Consider the following 15,666-nt stretch of genomic DNA (forward strand, 5'->3'; position numbering starts at 1 on the left):
CAACATCTGTCTCGAGACCAGGTACAAGTCACTCAAGATAGCAAACATCCCGACAATTTTGTTACTTCACTGAGCAGGTACATACTTACAACATTATGAGAAGTTAATACTGAAGGTCATAAAACAGGTAATTGAATGGCTACATTATGTAGCCATTATGTTACTATTAACTAAATCAAATAGTAAATAAAGAGGATGCAAAACAAGTTTATATTGTAACATTAATAAAACTGATTTTATTATCTAAACACAAAGCATCACAATAATGGGACTCTTCAAATATGATTTTATATTACATTTGATAATAAATTTTACAAGTCGTACATAAGAACAATTTTTAAAACAAGTATTTCCTTTGACTACAATAAATGATCACCTTATGTAGCGTTAGTCAACACTCAGCACTTTGTAACACACACATAAAGCCAAGTTTCATAAATTAACCATTCATAAGAAATTTCAATACAGCAAATGAAAACAGAAAACAAGTCATAATGCCAAATATCAATAAGTAATATCAAAAATCTCTATGTGACAGAATTGTCCCGTTTTATTCCTACCGATGTATGGATTCCATTAAACGGTACATGCATGGCATTAAATAAACTATATTATGATTGTTGCACTCAGATTCTTCTATTTCATTAATTATCACACTTAAACATAATAACATGAAATATATAAGTTTACAACTGAAAGGCTGTATAGAAAACAAGATATCCCATAGGGACATTGGCGCCCACTATTGAATGGTCTTTACTGGGATTATATTGCCATCGTTCCTCATTTCCTCTTAATAATTTGAAAACATGAGAATTCTTTGCAAATGGAAGCTAAGAAATAGTGATGAAAAGCCTAAACTAACATTTTGGACGACGCGAGCCTATATATCGAGTTCGAGAAATATCGTTCACATGGATTGTTTACGGACGGACGACGAACAAGGACGAAAACGATTGGAACAGCCAACCATGTAGGATGATGGTAGACTAAAGAACCATGCTGCCGGCAGACTATGGTGTCAAATATAAATTGATGAACATAATTAACTGTGTATACGATAGTACAACGTGTGTCCAATATCATATCTACTTCAGACACACGTGTATGACTTTTGTAAAATTGAGGAAATTCTATTCTGGATAGGGAAATAAGCACGCCAGCCCAACCAGACATAACAAAATACTCTCTTTACACTCTGGCGAGAGTACAAATGATCATTATTATATTACTTCGATCTTTTTATGTTAATACACACAAGACACAAGTGAAATGAAACCACTATAAGATCAACATAAGGCCGAGCTGTGAAATGTACAAATCATGGTCTACTACACGCAAACAATAACTCCTACAACAATGATTTGGCACGGCTGTGATGTGTCGCTAGCAAGAGGTCAGTCAGGTGTTATCGGAATATTAGTTGCCAAAATATACAGACTAGTGTACTGCCATAACCTGTTTACCTAAATGTTATACTCATTTGTAAGATACGGCTCATCAAACACCCCTACATATTCAACAGAGACTTGTTTTTATACATACCACTGTACGAAAGAGAACAATATCAGCGAGCAATTAATTCCGTGACATCACTCCCATTTATTCCTGACAGGGACTTTGTATCACAATCACTATAGTGGTATCAGAATCTTTATTAAGGAAAATCTTCTACTTTCTGCGACATTTTGATATATTTCATGTATATCGTATACTCATACCATTTATTTCTCATTACATATGACCGTGAAGTAACTGTATTATATTCTTTCCTGTGTTTCATTCTCCTGACCCTTGGGTGTTTGAGATCTAGACCTTGGAAAACTTGCATTTTGAATTTATTGTTCAAAACAAGATTTAAAATGATAAATAGTTGCATTAAACTGCAAAAATTTCTACACATCATAAAAAAACACACCTATATTTATTTAAGTACTTTGCTTGATATCAAAGTTTCAACTAGATTGTACCGATAGATGTATTGATATAAGGCAAAACTTTGCACAACAGAATTTTTGACCTTTGACTGAATGTATTCATATTAAAACGAAGTCCACTAATATTTGTGTGGTTACGTTTAAAAGTTGTTTTCAATTAATCACATAATAACAGAATGTGTTATATGATGAGAAAAAATTGCCAAGTTCATTAACTATTATCAGGTGGTAGAATAGAATTAACTCAAGTTAACAGGGATGTTAAGGCTTATTCAATAACTCGGATTTGAAAACACTGCACAAAATAAATATTTTTGACTCCAAACTTCATCCTTTTTCATTAAACGTTTCCTCATCTTGATTGATTTGACAAAATAACCAACGACATCTATTATTTGTTAAATAATAAAATCATATTAGACATTATCCTCTAGATAAAAATATATAAATTCAAATAAAAATATTTGGAAAATCACAAAGCATTCGCAACATTTTTTGTAAAAATCTATAATAGAAAAGTTCAATGCGTAACAACTGCCTCCACTTACGGGACTTGAGTCAACATTAACATTAAAATAACAAATTAAAACCGAACGCAATTAAGTTATTCCTTAACAAATTTTCTTAAATTTCTAACAATTTAAACCTCAGAGATTGGCGAATGTCGTTCTTTTAAACATTCGTTGACCTCTTTCAGCAGAGTATCTGCTTCACAACTTTGCTCGCACCTGTTCAAGCATAATGGTAAATCCTGTATGCTTGCTGTTTCTGCGTCGCAATTAGAGGACCGATCATCGGCCTCTTGCTGGGGTGTTTTGTCATTGCTCTGTTGCTGAAGTTCGATATGACCGTTTTTAAAGACGATGTCGTCTGCTCGGACTATCTGAAGTTCTGTTGTTGATGGCCCACCCCTTGCGCTGCCATTATACCTTTCCATATCCACTGAAACAAAATTAATTTTCTATCACAATAGTTTCAAATTCAGGGTTGAAATTAAGCAAACAAAGCAGATTGATTGCTACAACAGTTCTTCACGTTATTAATTAAATTTAAGCGGAATCCGACTACTGGATTGCACAAAACTGACTTACCTCGCGGCGAAACTCTGTCGCGAAGGTCCAGCATTGATATTGAAGCAAAATTTTCTGCTTCTGTTACACCCGGATAATTCTATATGGAATAAAAAAAAAAGAAGACGCAAATGATTATTCAGCTAATACGATAATTACGCGTATTGTATGTCCGGCCTGTCCCGCCTTGTCAATAAAGTAAGTTTTATGAAAACTCTTTCCCCTAAAATACAAGTAAACAAACATCTTCATTAATAGGTTGATAGTATTTAAATACCTTGTATACGATATAGACTTGTGTAAATATTGATGCATTTGAAAAGAATACAAAAAACTTTACAGAAGTTATTCAAATATGACTATAAACTAATTTTGAACGCAATATGAGAGCAATATTGATATATTGATTTCTCAAAATCTGAGGTTTTTAATCAATAACTATACCACAAAATCCAAATTCAATCATAACCAATCCTATTCACTCAAATCCTATTGGATCTCAGTTCTTGGATATCGTAGTGTTTTCCCGTTCTGCTCAGTACGCACATGTACCAAATCTTGTCTAAACACTTATTATCAGAAATGGATGCTATATCATCACAAAATGCAACCGACAATCGAAATATGAATACATTTGCATATTAAAATCCTATTCATCATGTAGTTTCGAGCCAAATGACAAACAAAATGTGGTATCAGTCAAGCAAGTATATAGGACAGTTACCAGATGCAAAATGTGTGTAAAATAAAGAAAATCCAAAAGTATTCCTTGTCAATGGCCTAATTGACTCCAATATTACGACTTCAATATAACGACAAGAAAAATGTATTCCTGAAACCTGTTTTCATATTGCATTTCGTATTATCCTTCATACAACAGTATTGTTCTTCGGATAGCCTCTTTAGTTCTCCATATATCCAAAACTGGAAATCATGTATGTACATACCAATCATCATAAACTATGACGAATCGTCCCGTAATTAATACGGTTTGCCATACGAACCTGTTTGACTTTGGGGATAAGGAACATAAGCAGGGATCCCAATATTGGTGTTCCTCCAGCAATATAGAATGCAAGATCATATGAATGCATGGAATCGTAGATAACCCCTACAAAGACACAAAAATCAACGAATATAACATGTTGTTCATACGTGTTATTACTTACATTTTTATTTCGAATATAAAACAAAATATAAATTAGAAAATGTATGTTAGACATAAATCCTACGCTGTCATGTAACCTTTTCATAAAGTTTGACCAAAAATTAATGAAAAAATAAAGTTATTAAATGTTTTATATTTAATTAGTTTATGGGTTTTTTTAATATATATATAGCAAGTGTGTCCTCCCTCGGCCTTGACCTTGAAACCCTGAAATACAACGATTCCCGCTGTATACTCATACTTGACCTTTAGGTAGAGTGTGTCAAAGAATGAAGTTGCCGAGTGTTTACATTGGATCGGAACAGAAAGGGACGCGGCGTGACAGAACGCGAGGTGACGGTACGGGCCAAACATTATATCCCCACCAAACACCTCAATTTTAAGGCGGGGCATAACGATAACAGGGACACAGGTGTATACATCTATGACTCTTAATATTACCATTTCCTGAAGAACATCAAACTCCAAACAAAAATGGTCTTTTTTAATACTTTGGTTTAGATAAAAGTTTTTTTTTTTTACTTTAAATGAAACTAGATCTTTGTTTTACCATATTGTCATTGTAAATATCTGTAATAAATCGCTCTGTTTGAAGAGCCAACGTATACGCATGTATAAAACATCATTTCATGGGATACTAATCAATCCTAAATCTGGTCATTTATTACTTCTTTACTTTAAAGGAAGACAAAGTCTTGTTGGACGCCTTGACATCATTACACAAGAAGATCTTTTTAAGCATGTGATTTTATCAGGATTGGACTTTGATTTGCATTGTTGTCGATGAAACAAGACGCTTTCCCTTTCGGAACACATGATTTTATTCAAATTTTTCAATGTTCTCAATGTAAATATATGTACCGTGTTCGTATTCAGCCATAATTTGATTGATTTTAAATCAGAAATACGGCTTCGTTTGTATGTCGGTATTCTCTGTTGTTTTTGTGCAGATATATGATTTACTATTACATATCACATGTAGCGGTCTATAATTATATCCATGCTCTATAGTTTTTTGAAACTGCAAGGAAAATAAGCACTCAATGTGACGGACACCGTTACATAAGTCCCTAAAACGACCCACGGTGTCTTAAATAAAGTAGATATCGCAGCAGTGTTTGTAGTGTCATACTACGCCCACATACAAAACTCTGACAATATATAAATTTCGACAAAGTAGAGATCTCGGTCTAGCAGACCGATGAAAAAAAGAAAATACTTTTGTGCACCACGAAGAAGAAAGGGGGCAAATACAATGTTTCTATACTGTGCATGGGTGGCATAATACAACAATTGATTCTAAATTTGATTTTTTTTTATTACATTTTGCTTGAAAATGATATCAATCTTAATTTTTTGAAGGTCAATGCCATATTATTCAAATGATCTCAAAAACTACAATATACCCATATATCTTAGTAGCATGTCTTTTTCGCATATACCATTGTGTAACTTACCAGCTGTGGGTGGTCCAACAACAAAAGGTATTGCAAAGACGCCTAGTAGAAACCCTATAGCTTGGGATGCTTCTCGGTGTCCAACGATGTCGAAAGCAATTGGCCCGAGCAAACAAACAAATACTCCATCACAAAGTCCGAATATCAGGCTTATAGCAACAAGTCCTCCGTAGCTAGCGGATAAAGGGATGCATACTGTTACTATACCCATTACAAAAAAAGACGCCTGTTGAAGGTAAATACGATTGACAAAGGGTAAATCAGCAACTTTGCCAAATACTAGACGACCAATTCCGGAGGTAATCTGTAGGTAAGTGATAAGCAGATTGCCATTCTTGCCCGGAAATACATCTCTAGTATGCTTTACCTGAAATACAGTAGGAACTTGATTAAACAAGTAAAGTGAAATGCTCATTATAAGAAAACTCCGTCACGAAAATATGAATACAAATGTACGTTGATAGCACTAATACCTCGTTAACAACAGTAAATTAAAGGTTACTATAAATATTGACGATTAAGTTGCAAAATTCTGCAATCGTCATCACAATGCATATAATGGAATCTTATTGAGGATATAATATCGACATTTGACACACTGTTCAGTCGGAGACGGTGTGTCCTATGACATACATATATATGAAGTATGCATAGGTAAAATGTTCACGAAAGGATAGTTCATTTAATGCATTATCAGGACACTGTTATTCAATATATTATAACTACTCAAACTTTCGGGACATGTTACTGAGGAACACTGTATAAACTACAAAGATATGCCACTTTTCCCACACTTACAGGAGTAATTGTGGTAATGAATTCAATATTATGAATTGAAATGAACTAGACTAAAAAGTAAGCGCAAAATAGTTAAGCTGATCAAACAAAGAATGCTGTCAGCTGATCTTACAGCCACGAGACAGCGATACCGCGTTTGGGCAAGATATATGGGTCTGTCTGGACATTGCTAGTTTATGACCTAGTTAAAGTAAAGCGATCATTTTGTGATTATATTATCTTACAAATGCCTCATAGTGCCGAGTTTGTTGTATTGAATATCTTATTAAAGACACAATATCTTCTTTTTCAAAACAGCGAAAACAGAATCTATGAATAAAAGACTATATATGCACATGAACACGTCGATTGAAATCGTGTTCAGACAGCAAAAAATAGAACGGCTAGCGAAATAGTCAAGTACAGACCTGTTATCGGTACTACAAATAAATATACTGGATATCAACAATTGATAATAGTAAGGGCACAATCACTCCATCTACGAAAATTTCCATCACTAAACTAATGACATTTAAAATCTACAAAGACGATATAACGAGTCTACAGTTATTGGGTAGCATATATCGCTATATGTTGAATAATACATTTTTAGTTAACTGAACTTCTCTTTCAAGTAAAATATTTCAAAATCTTGACCTACCGCCGTATTTCAATTGTACTTGAATATTAGTGCACGTTTCGAAGGCTAGTGTATAGTATTTTGATGAAAACAAGAAATCCGACAGGGATATAGGCGCTCACGGTTGAATGTTCTTGATTAGTTCTTTGTAACAATGATCTTTTCTCTTCCTTTTTCTAATTTCCTCACATTAAATCAGTAGGCCAGTTGATATAGTGACACCATACATGACATACCGGAAAAAAAATATCGAAAAATTCCTCAGAAATGATTATTCCAAAGCCGCCTCTCACCGATTTTGTTTTCCGATCAGTCTCAAAATTGAACAACGGACAAACGGAAATCTACATTCGGGACCAAGGGTACCTACACATGAAAAAGAAAATCAGTCGAATACTTCTGAGAAATAACGTGAACAAACTTTGACTTTTACAATTAATTCAGTCTCAAAAAATAAAATGCACATCTAGTGATCAAGAAAAACTTATACCTGAAATTTAAGGAAGAAACCAGTAACCAGGATTGTTTACAGACGGACAAAAATCAGTTTCTAAATTCTCCATTGCATTGCATAAAAATGTATATGTTTATAATCCAGAATAAAATATTACCTAAGCCTACATTTTTTCAAAGAGATAACCATTAAACGCGTCTTAGGTAGCAGTGTACAGTAAAAATGCCAAATTCTGAAAAATATGGCACATGCTTTAGATATGTAAACATTGCCAGTTAACCTTACATATAACCTCTAATAAAGTATATATATTTGAAATCTGTACAACATTTGCAATTTTAATAGAGCTCTGAAGGATAAGTAAACTGATATTTTCTGTGATTTTTAGAGCTGTGAATACCATGGTAACAGCTTAAAAAATTCTCAAAAATTGCAAAATATTATGATATTTGACCCAAAATGGCACAATTCTCTACACAATTTTTTTTCTGAAACCTATTTAAAATTAGATATCTCTATCCCAAAGACAGAATTAATCTTGTTTGGACATATGTTGTAAATTAAGTTTTTCCGCTATCTTACCTTTTCTGTGGGCTTCCATTTTGCGCTGTAGGCGAAACTAAATTTCCTGTGTAAACACACGTTCGGAAAATCCGGATATTTAAAATCCGGAACCAATTTATTGATTTTTGTTTTAATAAATGTGAAGCCTGTATGTACTACTTCATACTGGATATACCAATTATAGTGTACATTTATTTTTTCATTTTTTATACATATCATAATACAGGAGTTATTTGCTTAACAAAAAAATTGCCCATGGCCAGGCTGTCTTACTGTGGTGTGCTACCTTATACATCACTTTTGTTAACTCTAATTTTACTAAAAACCCCATGAATGTCTAGAATATGTTCCGACGAACAAAACGACATATCGGGTTACTGTGTATCTTTAATAGTCACCGAGTATTGCTGATTTCCCTGAGAGGTGTATTTTGACAACTTTTTCTCCCAATCCAGTAATAAGGGGAGGTAATTTTAAAGATGAAAACTCCCATAATTCTGTATATCTCTTGAATAAAGTTGTGTTTTGAGTTGAATGTGGTACTTTGAGTCTCTGTGCATGTAATCAAGCAAAAAATACTATACAACTATCAAATTTAGCCTTGTAATATGACGTCATAGTTACCATGACGTCATCAGTAACTATGACGTCATCAGATGGTATCTATGACGTCATAAATACTCAATGGTGTCATAATAAATAACCAAATTCCTTTCCAAACCTCAGCTTAGCAACACATGCAATATTCTAACTGATAAATCATGACATGACATCCAAGATTTCAAAATGTCATGCCTATGACATCACAGTCATCTGTTTCCACCCCGGTAATTCAGATATGTACCAATGATCATATGAAAGTGTCCACTGATCCCATTTTATGCGGAAAATGCTATTTTTTCTGCTTTACCGAAGGAAGTGACAATAATTGACAATATTGTATCAACCGTACACTCCATCAATTGAAATTACATGCTTACCAATGTATAAATAAATTGAAAATAATGGTTTCACCAAATATTTCAAAAAATAACACTTACTGTAATAGTTTCCATGGATACGGGGTAATAAATCAGGTAAAACAAACCAGAATTCAGTCTATATGGTTTGTTAGATACCCAATAAGTTATTTTGGGTTTGTTATAAAACATAGAATATCTTTTCAATTTACACTGACTCATTAACATTATGCTTAATTAATCCACCCTTAAAATGGGTAAATATGCGAGTTACCTCCCTTGATTCCTCTAATATGACAAGCCTGATAATAAACAAGTTTTAAATTGTTTTTATGCATTTTTGAGCAATAATGAACTAAAATGAAGCTTAATCAAGCATAATTAAGCACAATTTCCAAAAAATAACATTTTTCAGCCCTTATAAGGTAGCAGTGTACAGTAAAAATGCCAAATTCTGAAAAATATGGCACATGCTTTAGATATGTAAACATTGCCAGTTAACCTTACATATAACCTCTAATAAAGTATATATATTTGAAATCTGTACAACATTTGCAATTTTAATAGAGCTCTGAAGGATAAGTAAACTGATATTTTCTGTGATTTTTAGAGCTGTGAATACCATGGTAACAGCTTAAAAAATTCTCAAAAATTGCAAAATATTATGATATTTGACCCAAAATGGCACAATTCTCTACACAATTTTTTTTCTGAAACCTATTTAAAATTAGATATCTCTATCCCAAAGACAGAATTAATCTTGTTTGGACATATGTTGTAAATTAAGTTTTTCCGCTATCTTACCTTTTCTGTGGGCTTCCATTTTGCGCTGTAGGCGAAACTAAATTTCCTGTGTAAACACACGTTCGGAAAATCCGGATATTTAAAATCCGGAACCAATTTATTGATTTTTGTTTTAATAAATGTGAAGCCTGTATGTACTACTTCATACTGGATATACCAATTATAGTGTACATTTATTTTTTCATTTTTTATACATATCATAATACAGGAGTTATTTGCTTAACAAAAAAATTGCCCATGGCCAGGCTGTCTTACTGTGGTGTGCTACCTTAGAAGCAATTCTATCTCATAAGCTAAAACTAGCAAATTGGCTATTGCATGTCAATATATGAGAAGTTTATACTTAACGCTATTACCACCCTCCAAAAGCACGAGCTACCGTTTTCATCGTTTTAATTTAAACTTAAAAATAATCAATTGCTTCCCCCATGAAATCTATACAGCCGAGCCTCTTATAATTTTTCGAAAGAAGTACATATGGTGTTGGCGATATCGATACAGAACCGTTAACTAGTACAGTATATACAATGGGTATCAGTGTCATAGGAATGTACTGTAGTAGATAGTAGACTGATAGTACTTGAAGTTTCGTTTTCATACTTGCAGGGAGTACGTCGATGTTGATAGGGGATGTGCATCAATCCAGCGTTTTCTCATAATGTATGATTGCTTTGCGTGTACAATGCGAATAAAATGTAACAGAAATGTTTCTGACCTTTTCTCTTTCTACTGATAACTTGTTCTTTTACAAAAATACGGGTTTTCTGCCTTTAAAACTATATATGACGACTTAATGAGAATATTATTCAATCTATTGACTGGAATCATATTGCCTAAAAAGAGGATATGTCAAAATTAGCAAGGCCACTGGTAGTCATCAGAAATGTTCGACCAAGATCAAAATACAGTATGCGCAGTTAAGATCCAAACAGAACACATCTGAAAAGTTTTAAGAATCTTTCACCAGTAGTTCTCAAGAAATGTTATGGTAACAAATTTTAGAATGCCAAATAAAATGGTGACTGACAGTCACCTTGAAAATCCGATCATTTACAAGTTGTGGCATATTTAACTGGGACTCTTACTAAACATGCCCATGAAGAGAATCCTTCAGACTTCTGTGAGATGACATACGGTCATCTTGAAAATCCTATCAGGCTCTAAATTTCTGTGCACAGCTAGATCTATACTGGACATGTTGATTGTATATGATTTCAATTCCCAAAATGGATTGCATGCGTGAAATACCGCAGCGAACGCCCGAAATTATAGACATCATACAATATTATCATCAGTCATATATGCATCTCCTTAAATAAGATTTCCAAATCAATACCTACCAAATGTACAAAAGGTACAAAGTAGCCGATTAGCGCAACACCAAGTGAAAGGCACCACATAACGTAAGCTCTGTTCCGAAATATTCTGACATTTAAAAACTTTCTTGTCCATGTACAGCAATCATTACAGTGTTCGTACACACTTTCAGTCGATAATGCCATCGCCGCAAGATTGTCTTTTTTTATTAATGGTTTCCAAGTAAAAGCACCGATAATGAGGATGAAGTAGCAGCCTGCGAGGACAAGAAATGTGTATCTGATTTTCAACACTTCCAACATCTTCGGGAGACCAAGCGACAGCGCTATAGTAAATAAGGCACTTCCGAACGCCACCATACCGTTCACGACTCCCATATGTTTCTTGAAGTAATGGCCAAGGATCACCAAAGACGGGGAATATGAGAATGCTGCACCAACGCCAAGGCAAACTCCATAGGTAAGATAAAGAATCTCTAATTCTGTCACAAAGGCGCTAGCAATTAGGCCCACCATTCCCAACACTGCACCCGTCACAGCAATGGGGCGGATTCCGATCCGGTCACTTAGAATACTGGACACAATGCACATCAAAAATGTCACACCGGTGCACACGGAACCAACAAAGGCTGGAAACAGAGTTAAATATTATCATGAAAAAATATAACAACACGGTGAGAACAATGGAGTAAAAATAAATACTACAGCATATAGAAAGAATATTTACATTAAGATATTACTTTATATAAAGAATTCATTACTCAACGAAACCGTAGAATAACATACACGTAATGCAAACGACTTAATTTTCAAGTTTTAACTCAAAATCGATTAAACTAAAGTGCAATATAAACAAAGCATAGATTAACAGATTAACATAAACTGATTATACAAATACATATAATATCAATCAGATGATATTCCAACCAACCAACATGATTTGATAGGATTTTCAAGGTTTTAATTGACATTTTATCACTGTTATGTAATAACATTATATACGTAATATATACACATGTACATACAAAATGTATATATAAACATAATATTGTGTCTTGATAAAGGGGAAGATTGCCTCGAAAATTCGACAATTTACTTGTCTACTGTCGTTATTACTACTTGAAAAATTATATAAACATAAAATTTTATACGTAATATATACACATGCACATATATATAAACATATAATCTTATACGCAACGTCAAAATGTTGACAAAAAGTTCGATCCGTCCTTTGCTACTAAAACGCTTTCGAGGTAGTTTTCGTTTTGACAATGAAAAATCCACTAACATCGTTTTTGGCGTGAAGTAAGCTGGTACGACCACCTTATCCACTTGGACATATGTATTATCGATTCAATAAGAGCCAACCATAACGTTTGCCTTGGGGGAAAAGCACTCCAACTTTTGCCAGTTAGGTTTTACTTGGTTAGTTTATCGGCCAACGTCAGACCTTAATAACGTACTATATAATGATGATTTGTATTTTATCATATTGACCTTAATATGGTGGCCATTGAAAAAGTACAAATAAACAAACAAGTAAAACATGTGAAACGTTACAAGCCTCATAAAGTACCCCCAAAATCGTAAATGGTACTAGCTTAAATCGCAATAATGATTGTAGTGTCAAAATTACATATACCTGGTGCACGTGCATGTATAATACATGCACATACATGCATGTGCATGTAATATTTCCCTACAAACCACGAATCAATGACGCCTTTCTATGTTAACAACTTTTCATGACAAAACAGTAAATAAAAGCGCTTAACAGTAATAGTACACTGTATGTAGTATAAACATATCGCTTTCCCAACCTGTGTCTCATTGGATTCCATTTTCAGACATGATCCCAATATCACGACTTCCGTGATATAAGTCGCTATCGATAGGTGGTAACGATCATGATTTTATTGGAATATATTCTCGTTGAAATAAATATCGACGCTTTCATTATACTTATTAGTCTTCATTCAAATTCCTTTACAAATGTAGTTCACAGTTCTTCCAGAAGACAACAGATGAAACAGATAAAAGATTCGGGTCACAACGCAGCGATGTGCTTTTTTAAAATGGCTTCTGTATTTGTTTTCCCATTGTGTTAAATCGAAGTACCATGGCTATTTATACATATGTTTTATTAGTAAAAACAGTTTACTTAGGTATTTTCATTATAAAATACTTTATGAATCAATTTTATGAACATATATATGGAATGGTATAACAAAAGTACATACGCAAAATACACTTATCGAATGTCACCAGTTATTAAACACACCTGTCTGATTTATTTCACTTTGTAGACAAGCAGGACAATATTTCACTTTGTAGACAAGCAGAGTATGATCCGCTTAAGACTAAGGTTGTGTACGTGCCATGAACCATGTATCCTTAAATAATTACAAAATGGGTGTTGTATGTCACTCACCAATTGTCCTTTATCACTTCCGTGATATAAGTCGCTATCGATAGGTGGTAACGATCATGATTTTATTGGAATATATTCTTGTTGAAATATATCGACGCTTTCATTATACTTATTAGTCCTTATTCAAATTCCTTTACAAATGTAGTTCACAGTTCTTCCAGAAGACAACAGATGAAACAGATAAAAGATTCGGGTCACAATGCAGCGATGTGCTTTTTTAAAATGGCTTCTGTATTTGTTTTCCTATTGTGTTAAATCATAGTACCATGGCTATTTATACATATGTTTTATTAGTAAAAACAGTTTACTTAGGTATTTTCATTATAAAATACTTTATGAATCAATTTTATGAACATATATATGGAATGGTGTAACAAAAGTACATACGCAAAATACACTTGTCGAATGTCACCAGTTATTAAACACACCTGTCTGATTTATTTCACTTTGTAGACAAGCAGGACAATATTTCACTTTGTAGACAAGCAGAGTATGATCCGCTTAAGACTAAGGCTGTGTACGTGCCATGAACCATGTATCCTTAAATAATTACAAAATGGGTGTTGTATGTCACTCACCAATTGTCCTTTATCAATAAAACGTTATCCTTTCAATAGTGCACGTGACTGTGTACACTTGCTCACGTGTAATTACCATATATAGCAGCATTCATATTAACAGAGCATGAATTAGCTATATAATCGTAATCCTGCCGGCAAGAGACTTGGATGTTCGTCACTATACTAGTAATTAACCGTTCCTAGAGATTAACCGCCCAGAGGTAGATATCGAATCACTTATGTTGACGTCCCACACACTTAAATATCGAAACCAATGGGGAAAACTAGGCTAAATTGCACTTACATGGCACTTGCAATAGTCTGTGTACTTCGTGAAAATTATGAAAATTATTGAATTATGAAAAGTTTGACATTTTTTCGACCTTTTTCAGTTCTTATTGGTTCGGCCATATTCCTTAGGCCCTTAACATCACTAACGAGTCCTAGAAGGACGAAGCAGCTCTATAACGCGGTTATATTCTTTACATTCCTTATAAAATTCTTACACTCGTGATGAAGTAACAATTTTATATTGGATTAAACGTGTTTTTTAATGCTGCTAACAAATACAAGTAATAGTACATTGATATAAGTTTAACAACTTGTGTCTGGATGTAATAACACATAGTAATATAAAGTTAATAACTTGTGTCTGGATGTAATAACACATAGTAATATAAAGTTAATAACTTGTGTCTGGATGTAATAACACATAGTGATATAAAGTTACTTAGTAATAACTTGTGTCTGGATGTAATAACACATAGTAATATAAAGTTACTTAGTAATAACTTGTGTCTGGATGTTATAACACATAGTGATATAAAGTTACTTAGGAATAACATGTGTCTGGATGTTATAACTCTTAGTGATATAAAGTTACTTAGTAATAACTTGTGTCTGGATGTTATAACACATAGTGATATAAAGTTACTTAGGAATAACATGTGTCTGGATGTTATAACTCTTAGTGATATAAAGTTACTTAGGAATAACTTGTGTCTGGATGTAATAACACATAGTAATATAAAGTTACTTAGTAATAACTTGTGTCTGGATGTTATAACACATAGTGATATAAAGTTACTTAGTAATAACTTGTCTGGATGTTATAACTCTTAGTGATATAAAGTTACTTAGTAATAACTTGTGTCTGGATGTTATAACACATAGTGATATAAAGTTACTTAGTAATAACTTGTGTCTGGATGTTATAACTCTTAGTGATATAAAGTTACTTAGTAATAACTTGTGTCTGGATGTAATAACACATAGTGATATAAAGTTACTTAGGAATAACTTGTCTAGATGTAATAACACATAGTGATATAAAGTTTATAACTTGTCTAGATGTTATAACACATAGTGATATAAAGTTACTTAGTAATAACTTGTGTCTGGATGTTATAACACATAATGATATAAAGTTACTTAGGAATAACTTGTCTAGATGTTATAACACATAGTGATATAAAGTTACTTAGTAATAAATATAACTTGTGTCTGGATGTTATAACACATAGTGA

The 15,666-nt window shown here is 33.2% G+C and overlaps 1 protein-coding gene across 2 annotated transcripts in view; it reads right to left on the reverse strand.

Moving 5' to 3' along the window:
- Nucleotides 1-207: 207 nt before the first annotated feature.
- The window catches only part of LOC117328049 (monocarboxylate transporter 10-like), a 33,341-nt gene continuing 17,882 nt past the window's right edge, over nt 208-15,666 (reverse strand). For both annotated transcript variants that reach the window (XM_033885379.1, XM_033885380.1), the window contains exons 3-7: nt 11,171-11,775; nt 5,633-5,999; nt 4,012-4,118; nt 3,029-3,107; nt 208-2,879 (exon numbers count right to left, since the gene is read on the reverse strand). In XM_033885379.1, coding sequence (XP_033741270.1) covers nt 2,578-2,879; nt 3,029-3,107; nt 4,012-4,118; nt 5,633-5,999; nt 11,171-11,775 — 1,460 coding nt within the window. In that variant the 3' untranslated portion in view covers nt 208-2,577. The remainder of the gene's footprint in view (nt 2,880-3,028; nt 3,108-4,011; nt 4,119-5,632; nt 6,000-11,170; nt 11,776-15,666) is intronic.

Source organism: Pecten maximus, chromosome 5, assembly GCF_902652985.1.
Source record: "Pecten maximus chromosome 5, xPecMax1.1, whole genome shotgun sequence".
Lineage (NCBI taxonomy): Eukaryota > Metazoa > Mollusca > Bivalvia > Pectinida > Pectinidae > Pecten > Pecten maximus.